Source organism: Ambystoma mexicanum, chromosome 3p, assembly GCF_040938575.1.
Source record: "Ambystoma mexicanum isolate Mex_15411 chromosome 3p, UKY_AmexF1_1, whole genome shotgun sequence".
Lineage (NCBI taxonomy): Eukaryota > Metazoa > Chordata > Amphibia > Caudata > Ambystomatidae > Ambystoma > Ambystoma mexicanum.
Window position 1 is genome coordinate 774,390,491 of NC_090925.1, and position 10,756 is coordinate 774,401,246.

At 44.6% G+C, this 10,756-nt stretch overlaps 1 protein-coding gene across 2 annotated transcripts in view; it reads left to right on the plus strand.

Moving 5' to 3' along the window:
* Nucleotides 1–9,013, plus strand: part of LOC138580852 (integrin alpha-D-like) — a 750,488-nt gene extending 741,475 nt beyond the window's left edge. For both annotated transcript variants that reach the window (XM_069651726.1, XM_069651727.1), the window contains 2 exons: nt 4,926–5,036; nt 8,700–9,013. In XM_069651726.1, coding sequence (XP_069507827.1) covers nt 4,926–5,036; nt 8,700–8,798 — 210 coding nt within the window. In that variant the 3' untranslated portion in view covers nt 8,799–9,013. The remainder of the gene's footprint in view (nt 1–4,925; nt 5,037–8,699) is intronic.
* Nucleotides 9,014–10,756: the final 1,743 nt, after the last annotated feature.

Sequence of the window (10,756 nt, forward strand, 5' to 3'; positions counted from 1 at the left end):
CATCCATTGCGCCAAAGCCGCTGGATAGATTTTCACTTAATAAGAAACAAGTTGGGCACAAAGCACCACTGACGTGGCTTTTTTGGTTTATTGTAAATCCGTCCAGTATTTTTTTAAATAATTGAACGAAGAAAGGGGTGCTGTCGGTCAAAAAACCCCACTTTCATATAACTCGCATGGTGCATTGCAGCATCCGAGGCTTTTCCGAAATGAAAAATCACCATCTTCTATTTTGAGCAATGCAAGCTATTCCTGCAGTAATTGCACAGTAAAATCTGGTATACAGTAATATTAATGAATGGGAAATAGCGAAATACATTTTAAACAAACCCTAAATACCAAATATTTAGTAAAACAATTTGTATGGGGGTTGGGTAAAGGATTAAAATGGGTGGGGAGGGGTTTGGGGCGGGGTTATAAACCAAGAGAAACTGGAGGATTAGGGGGACCCCCCCCCCAAATAAAAAATAAATCTGTATTTTTTCGGTATTTAGGGATTGTTAAAATGTTTTCGTTATTTGGTTTTTCGTTAAAATCACAGTGATCCTAAAATCTCTGTAATATCGCAGCAAATTTACAAGAGAATAATGGGAGGGTACTAAAAACTCTTTTTAAATTGTATGCTTAACAAGAAGTGGGTCATTGGAAAAATGTTAACTGCATGCAGGGATCCACCAACATTAGTGCTTATGTGCTGTTGCGTCCCATACTTGCAATTGTAAACATTTATAGAACATCATTTAAAAGAGCCTTTACCCTAAATGTTCACTCTCCATTTAAAAACAATGTCAATGTGGTCTGCAAATGATGCTATCCCCCTGTTGCTCGGCCCATGAGCACATACGTGAGACCCCAGCAGGGAACTACAATGAGATCATAAACATCAAGGGGACATCTCTGGGTTGGAGTCTCAGAGTTAAGATGGTCGTCACTTCCCACACCCGCTGGATTTACTGGGGTTTTGTTGCAATGAATCAGATCATTTTAATTCTGCCATAACTAAAGTTGTAACACTGGATATTTATCTGTATCTATAAATTGTCTGCAAATCTCCTTCGACGTTCATTAAAGAATGTTACTTTAACAATGGTGTCCACCATCCGTTCTGGTATCCTCAGCGGTGAGTTGCCCTTATTTTGGCAAGAGCAGATATATTTCCAATATTTTCACCTGTGTATTTATTTAACTTTATTTTTTTTATTGTTTTTTTGTAAAGTGCATACTAGGCAGAAACGTGCATTAGATCACTGCGCAATAAGAACATATCCAATTTTCAGGAAAAAAACAACAACAATGCAAATCACAACTATGAAACCTTGCAACGGGCAACCGTAATTAATCATAAGGGACACCATGATTTGGCTCATCTCTGCTAATCTGCCACCCTTTTGCCCTTTGCTCCCTCCATCGGACCCATGACTCCTCCAGTTCCACCACAGTGTAATGCTTGGAAGGTCCTCCAGCCCCATCTAGTTGGGCTGATCCAACCTTCCTTGTCAGATGCGCAACCTGCTTCTGCCTTCATGGAGGAGTAGTCGATTTCTTATATCTAGCTACTTTCTGGTGCTAGGTAGTAGGTCACATGGCAGGGGATACACAATTTTTTTGATGAGGATCCTGTTGGCAGCCCTTGTTTCCACGTCGAACTAGATCACAAGGCCGAAGAGGAAGAGATAGTAATTTCTTTTTTATATCGTTTTATAGCTTGATTAAGATTTATCTCATTTGGGAAGGCTCTCATTAATGTAATTTACAACTTGTTAAAGTTCAACTTCAGATCCATTAGTGAAATATTGGCCAAATTCCTTAGCCATTATCTGAATTTGTATTGCAGCTTAATTTTGGGGCAAATGTTATTCTAAAGAGCATATTTGTTTTGATGCAGACTTTGAAATGTATTATAATATTTAAGATCATGTACAACCCACTTATGGCCTAAGGCGGTACGATGCATGGAGATAAGCTCGCCACATATTTTCAACTTCAAGTTCACGGCCATTTTGATCTATATTCTCTAAACGGAGAGGGGCACAAAGTGGAAAATACTGGCCGTGCATTTCTGTTCCCCATTTAGGGAATCTGCTAGTATCTCCAGCCACACCACATTTTGATGCGGGGAGAGAGGCACTGAACCTTTCCAACTATGCCTGCCCTTTTGCATTTGCAAAGGGACCGGACAGTCCATGGTAACGGTGGCTGCCATGTTTAACATGGCAACCACTGTTATTGATCACGGCCATTTACGCATGTAAGCGTGGTGGTGATTCAACTGCACTTTCCACCAGGGTGGAAAATGGCGCGGGACCACCTGAATTTCCACACCTTATTTAGGACTCAGGCAGAAACAAATTAATACTCAAAGACTGATGCAGATGCAGCCTGAGTCTGCTCCGCCGGCTCTTCTTGCCTCATCGAAATGTGTCGACAAGGTGGAAGAGGCGTGCTAATTCTATTAAAATATGTTCATTTAAAAACTCATGACCATTAAGATTTAGAAACATACAATCTTTTTCTTTCTATATTTTATTATGTGCAAAAAATACATTGTAAAAGCCTTGGGAGTTATGGCTTCAAAGTTTGGAAGAAATCTTTACTACTGGGGATTGTTCTGGACAATGGCCAAACCATAGTTCGTCAGCCTGCCATGCCACTGCAAGTCAATCTTGATCACACTCCTAAAGGGTAGTCCAGCCCGAACTGCTAAATCACATCGCTTCAACGCAAGACCTCAGAGAAGCCCAGACCCGTTTTGGCTTTATTGGGCGTCAACAGTACAGTGTGTCTTGCGTCTCTAAGCACAGCAAATATTCTCCACTTTTCACTCTTCTTTTAAGTCACAAGATACTTTTGGAACACAGACAAGGATCCATTTGATTAAGGAGTCATGGAGATTCACAATTCTTTAGGCAATGCAAAGTGTGACAGGCGAAAAGCTTTTGTGACCAGTGGAAGATTGGCAAACTGGTGTATTTCATTCCTTCTGTCTTGTCCCAGGTGTCTCCTAATGTCCTAATCTTATATTTCACCTCTATCGCACCGCTAATCTCTTGTACCATGTGTTTTCATTTCTATTAGCTACTTCCATTTGTCTTAGCACTATTTCCTGTTCCATGTGTCTCAGCCCCTGTACCTCACGCCTCTGTCTCATGCCTGTATCTCATCCGGTGGCTGTCCCATGTCTCATGCTTGTGCTTCAGCAACTGTACGTCATACTCTCTATGTCACTCCTGCACAGCAGCCAGGGTGTCTCATCTAGTCTACACCGCCCATGTCTCTCACCACTGTGTCTCACCCCTTGACCTCTGACGGCATATCTCCCCTCTGTCCTGCTTCACACCTCTGCTTCCCAGAGCTCCTCATCTGTATCTCCCCGAGGCATTACCCGTTTGTCCCACACCCTTTCTCAACCTGTGTTGCTCCCATTTCATCCCCTTTATATTATTGCTGTGCATCTCCCCTACCCTTCATGCCTTGTATATTACCCCTTCTATTCCAACCCATCACTTACCTCTGTGTATAACCTTCTTATCCAGGGATTGCAGCTGCCTCCTGTATGTCCGAGTCCCACATTTTGTGCCTCGCCTTCTTTGTCTCGCCCCAGTGCCTCGAGCCCTGTGCTACAATCATTGTGTCTACCAGTATCTCATTATCTATTTCTCAGCCACCATGTGCCACCCATGCATTACCTCATTTGCATATTTGGCCTCACAGCTTTTATGTCTCACACCCTGTGTCTCAACCGAATTGTCTGCAACGTACTTATTGTTCCTAACCTCATCTGGCTTACATTCGTGTCTCCCTGTTAGCCCCTCACCCTTTCTTTCTCACCCCTGTGCCCCATCCATCTTTCTCAGTCCTGTGTCTCGACATCTGTATCTCGCTCCATTTTACAACCCTTGTCTCCCAGGGGTCAAGTCCTAAAAATTAAAGTGGGGGGACTCATCAGCAAACGCAATGGGATGTGACGCAATGGTAATGGGAAATTGTGATGCAAATTTCAATTACTTGGCTTTGCATGACCACTCAAATTGAACAGGATGAATGGCATACAATCAACACAAAACCAAGAGAGGATATTTCGTCTAATAGTTTTTTGGAAAATGTTAAAAGGTGTCCATGTTTTAAAATCCAAGAACCAGTACCAATGTTTTCCCTGGGACTTGCAGTACCGAAATAGGATATTTCCTCTTTTTCATCAGGTAATGTAGTGCAGTGGTGAAGTGTCTGTCCTACAAACCTGATGACTGCGGTTTGATCCCTGATGGTGGCTATAATTCATAAATTCAAAGAGGACACCCAATATTTCTCTTTTAGCTAGGGGGACTGAGTCCCCCCTCTGAATAAAGTGGGTGGACTCCGTCCCCCCGCGTGTACCCTCGATTTGAGCCCTGCTGTCTCCTCTAACATCCTCCTAACCTGTGGCTCATAACTTGTGTTTAAGTAACTGGTGTCTCACCCACTTTCCATGTTTCTCATTCTGGTTGTCAATCTAGATATTACCCACACTACCCACACTTCTATGCATCTCCTGCTCAATCATGTGCGTAACCCCTGGTTTCCATGCATGCCACACCCGTTTGCCACAATCTATGTCTGTCCACATCTCACTCCCTGTGCCACACGAAGTGTGGCATGTTCTTCTATTTCCCCAATACATGGCTCAACCCATGTGCCTCACCCTCTCTATTCCACCCAAAAAATATCAGAGCCTGTGTCTTCCTTATATCCATGTATGCCTCCTTTGATGCTTCGTGTGTACCTCTATCCATGTATTAAGCAACATGTGCCTCACCATAGGAACCTCCCCCTTTCTGTCTCAGCCCTTGGGTCTCCCCGTGCATCCGTCACCACCTTGAATCTGCTCCTATGCATCATCCTCTGAATCCTCACTCCCTCTTTCTTGCCCCTGTGTCTCTTCTCTTCAGATGGAGACCACCATTGAGGTGAATGAGAAGTTCAATTACCTGCCCCTCATCCTGGGAAGCAGTCTGGGGGGACTGGTGCTGCTGGCTCTAATCTCTGCTGGACTCTATAAGGTGAGTCTACGAGGAGGTGGAGGCCCCCGGGGCTCCCCATGTCACCACATGCTCTTCTTCATGTATCTCTTCTCTTTGCCATCGCAGGACTCCTTCCTCTCCTTTCTGCTTTACCTATATTGCAATCATCCATTATTTCTCCCCTTCACCCCAATCTACTCGCTTCTTCCTCTGCTCTACTTTTTCCACTTTTGCTCCCTGCTCTACTTCCTTCTTTCTTTCATGTATTCCCTTCTCTGAAGACAGCTGTGCAACTGTAACCTCCATCTGGACATCTAGTAGGGAACTCTCCTGCTCCAAAATCAAGTGATCTATGCTAGCAAAGAAGTGCCTGGCTTAGTAATGACTGCTACCATTTGGCTGTAACCATGAACCGGCTCCATGAATAGCACTTCTTTGGACTAACACTTTGACTCAGCGCCCTTAAGACTCCGGGTCAGTGGCCGCGCTATATAAATTATAAATAAATAAATAAATAAGTTCCATGCGCAATGGGATGGTTCAACACTGGGGAGCAGATGACAGTATGTTGAAACCTAAGAAAGCTGTGTTAGTTCTCCGAAGACTACGACAACGTAAAGCATGTAAAATACTGCGCAACACAGAGGATATATTCACACACTACAATTTCGTTTATGGTCTAATAAACCGGAGTACAAAGGGTGGTAATTTTTCAAGCTGGGGCAGCACACAAGGGAGATATGCTGGGCTTCCCGGGAAGAAATCAGGCAACTGATTTCTACAAGGTTTCCTAGAAAAGTCAGTGAGTGAACAAAGGTGTACACATGCGCAATGCACCATATTGTAGGACATTTATTGGAAGCCCAAATGGAGACCCAGTGGTAAAACCGCTGAGTAGTGTCATGGTGAGTGTTCTTCAGGTGACCACAGATGCCTTGGCAGATGTTCTCCTACTTCCCTAGGGTCAAGCACCAGCAAATGAAGGAATTCAGGATGCCACAACGCACCCTCCTATCATAGAGGATGAGCTGGGGCAGGCAAACCCCAGACAAAGCTCAGAATGTGCCTCGCCCATGCGCTAGTGCACATCATGCTTGTCTGGGAAGGGGAAAACAAGAGACCAAGCATTGCGTAAGAGTATCCTGCCATTCAGGGGTACCCTCACCTTTGGGAACTTGATGAGAGGACTCAGGGCCCTCACAAGTGTGTTGCCGTTAAGGACTACCTTGCCTGGTTTGGACCCTCGAGCGCTTGCAAAAGCTTGGGACCCTCTTGGATACCTTTGAGGAGTGGCAACTGGAACCAACTCTCTGAGGGTGTGTCCATGCATCAGATTGGATGGCTTTTTAAGTAATTTGCTTTCCAGAACCCAGTTACACCAGCAATATATGTGCCCCCCACGCTACTTTTCCCCAATGCATCACCCCTAATATGGCCTTGATGGGGAGGGGGTGGTATTTGCTAACGAACGTCAAGAGACAGACTAAACGCAGATGTGTCCTTCCTGGCGCTAGATTCCTTGCTTCCTTAGTCTTCTCCTTCCTCCTTTTGTCTAAGAAGCAGAAACCAGAGATCGTTTTTATTTCACTGGAAATGCACCAAAATGTCGCCTCCAGAATTCCTACTCCGGAAACTACGACTTTTTTATTCTGACCCCACCTTACACCACATATATAGATATATATATATGTGGGGGGTAATGGATATAATAGTACTATGGGGGACTGCGGGGGATTCCCCCCGCATATTTATGTGGTGTAAAGGGAGTTGAAAAACCAAAAACAAAAAAAAGTCGGCATTTTCGTCTGTCGGAATTCTGGGGGTCGTAGTATTCATATAGATCCATTTCACTCAGTGGTCTCTCATTAACATTTTATTTTACAGTTATGATTATTTAGATGTAACAAAAGAGACAAACTTTTCAAAGGCCAGCCTCGCTAGCACAAGTCCCCACGTACACAAAAAGGGGACCCCCAGAGTGAAATAGAACAAGGAGTGCTTACTTAACCAGTGCGAAGCGGTGACACCAGGAACATAATAATGGCAAGGTCATCTACCAGGATCCAGCATGGAGTCAGCCCTCATCAAGAGCAAGCACTCACCACACAACTATGCCTACAGACTATTAACCAGGTCTTGCAAAGTAATGTTAGTCTACAAATACTAAAAGAGTGAAAGTCAAGCAGTTGGGTTCCTCCTTAGAGGCACACTGGCCATCTTTACGAGGTGCACTGAAAGGATATTCAATTGCAGGCCCTGTGAGGCAGCCAACATGGTTGACTCTGTGAAAGGGAGCTTGGAGACAATACTCACACAGTGTAAGAAGACAGTGGGAAGCCGCTTTACCCTTCTCTATTTGCTCTCCGCAGTGCAAATAGAGGAAACGCTGCCACCCCGCCCCCAGGGCGGGCAGCCTTTACAAAGATTTCTTATGAAAATCTAATACTGGTGTGGAACCAAGTGGTTTTTGAAAGCAGAGAGCAAATGTGAGGCGGAAACGTAACTCCCGTTGCATCCTCACCATCCGCCTTCAAACACAATGAAAATCCCCCCCAGCGTGAATGGATACGTTCCAATGGGCGTAACTGTGTTACTCTTTAGCACCTCCATTTACGCTCCGGGGACTTCGCAAACGAGCTCCAATGGAACTTAGAGTGGGAATTCCTAGAGAGCCTGGGGAAATTCACATTGAAAAGACTTGCTGCCTTCTGTGAGTTCGAGGCCGATTTCCCGCAGCAAACTGAGAAAGACACACTGCAAGAATACACTGCATTCTGCAGTTCAGGGTGTGAATTCCTGAAGCTCACTGAGAAAACCACAATGAAATGACAGGCTGCATGTCTCAATTGAGGATGTGATTTCCTCAAGTACACTGGGAAAGCCACTGTGAAAAGGACACGCTGCATGTTGGCTCTTGAATTAAAAGTTCCTAACATACAAATATGTAGGAACCCAAACACATGTTTTGGCCTTTTGGGGCCTCATGAGTGACATAGACTGTGCCTCTCTGGGCACAGTGAGCAAGGGGCACACGTTTGGATTACGCTTAATAACTCCTACATGTGTATTTACATCCATCCACCAGGCATTCTCTACCTGCAAACATGGGAAGTCTGATGTCCCTGCATCAACTCTTTAGAGGTTAACCACGCATACAGAAAGTTTTCAAGGTGATGCGGGGCAAGTAGATCATACAGAGGGGGTACCACAGGAAACCCCTTGTTAGGCAAGCACTATCTACTGCCTTATATAATGTTAGGAGGGTTCTGCTGATGCCAGTTGCCATATTTCGCCACTTCTTCCTTCCCACCTCCATGGTCATCTTTATTTGTCCAGGCCGCTCCTCCCTTCTCCGCCTTCTTTCACCCTGCTAGCGTATTCCTTCAACCCATCCAATCCTCTCTCCTCTCCACCCAACGCTTCTCTCCATCCTCAACTTCTTTCTCTCATGTGATACCCCTTCTGCTAATTCCTTTCCTGCTTGTCCATCTCAACCACCTTCCACTTCCCCTCTCCTTGGCCTTCCAACTTGCCTCCTCTCGTCCATTGTCTATTTTTCTTACCAGTCCCTTCTCTTCTCCTGCTCGATCCGTTCCTCCTTCTGCTCCTCCTTCTGCCCCCTTCACAGATCTCTCCCCATACGGCTGCATCTATTTCCCGCATCTCTTCTGCTGCAAAACTCTCACGTTGTCTTGTTTTCAGGCTGGATTCTTCTCCCGTCGGTACAAGCGGATGATGGAAGATACCAGCCATGGTACCAGCTCTGAGACCTCCTCTCCAGCAGGCAAAGGAGGCAGCTGATCCTCCCCCGGCATGCCACTTCTGCCCGCCTCTGACCCTGGCAACCGTGCAGGAGACTACATCAGATCACGTGTCAGAAGATCTCAAGGAAGGACTGCAGAATGGAAGGTTTCTCTCCATTGACCTATTTTAGGTGGCACCACACGTGAACGCATCCAGAGTGCTTTACTTACACGGAAACATGGTGATTTTTTAAATAAAGACATTGATCCGGAGTCTGTAGTTAAGGATACTTGGAATGGATGATTCGTGATCTTTTTAATCCATCCCTTTCTTTGCCTCCTCATTCAGTTGTCCTACACATGTCTATGTGGGCACCTTAATCCTGACCTGCAACTTTGAGATGAAGGTACCTCTCAGCACATTCCCACGCCATGATCCATCCATTCTAACCCTATTTCATGCTAGGCATGCCCTTAGTTGCCAGGATGGGTTCACCAAAGCTCCTGGCCCTTTGCACGGAGCTTCAAGGTTACATTCCCAGGCAATGTCGCTTTTCTTAAGGACAAGAAATCCCGGCCACACGCAGTTAAAGATACTTTCCATGAGTGCAGGAACCACCATGGTTGCCGGTGTTCATGTGAAATAATATTGCAAATGGCATCCAATAGGGTTTTCTGTGCAGGGAGGCACTTTGATGGCTGTGGGATCTTCTTCCGCCTGGAGGTCAACATGTGCTTTCGAACGGCAGGTGACTATTGAGAAGTCCCAGATCCAGACTGGGAGCAGAGATGCAGAAAGCGAAACCTTATTGAAGTAAAGGGTAAACTATACTTCCAAGTTCCCCTGGCCGTATGCCATACATTGCATCCTCTTCTGACCAAGTATTTGGATTAGATTCGGAATCTGATTCAAATTCTGACTCATGTACACTTGCTGTCTCCTCGTTATTATTATCAATATCAATTGCCATGAATTCTTTAATGGTTTCAGATTCGTTACTATGGCGAGTGCTTGATTTAGTAAGTTATTTAATTTCATCATTTGTACACACTCTTCGCTAATTTCAGTACATACTATGGGGAGACAATGTATGTAACAACAACATGTCACAAATATTCCTAGGACTGCTACTAGGATTGCAAATAGCTTCCATCCCCAGGATCGCAACACTTCCCAGAACCAGGAGCTTATGTTCAATTCCCAGCCACCTTCAGGACGGTGGAGATCAGAGCTTAACACATGCGATTTTCTTATCGCCTCAAAAATCGTGGGTGAGGAGTCACTTACAAATACGCAACACGCTGATCCCAAGATTTTGCAAACACCGCCGCGATCAACTAAGATTATATCAAGGGCCATTCTATTTTGCAGTGACATTAATCTAATTGCTTTTTCCTCGAGAGTCATATTATATAATATATCAGTGGTTCCATTTATTGTTTCTTCCAATATCCTAGACAGTCATGTTATAAGAGTTTATCGCCTGGCCCCAAAATGGTATGAATGATTTTGCTATGTCCCCTACAATCAACCCGTCTTCAATATTACGGCGAGGTCGTGACCTGGTCAATTTGGTTATGTCTGATGTTTTTAAAAGAAACACCCCAGGAAACAGAAATCCCAAATAACACGTACCTCCCCAGTTCCAAGGTAACCAAGGATATGCTTTTTCTCCACATATGAAATACACAGGATCTCCCACACACATTGGTTCCACTTCTTTATCAAGGAATACTATATTCCTGCATCTGGTAAATGTTCCTACCTGGAAAAAACCCTTTTTCTATAAACAGAATGAGACAGAATAAGGGTTATAATTCACTGTATATGAAGGGGGTTCCGCATCCTTATTCCCCTGTGGGTTCATGCGGAACGTGATCACAGAAGTTTTATAAGGTACAGACAATCTATCCTGTGGCATTATTGCTGGTGTAATTAATCGTCTTTTATGGAACATGGAGCAACCCACCGGTTTCATAATCACTTCCTCAAATTCATTCATATTCGTTTTATCT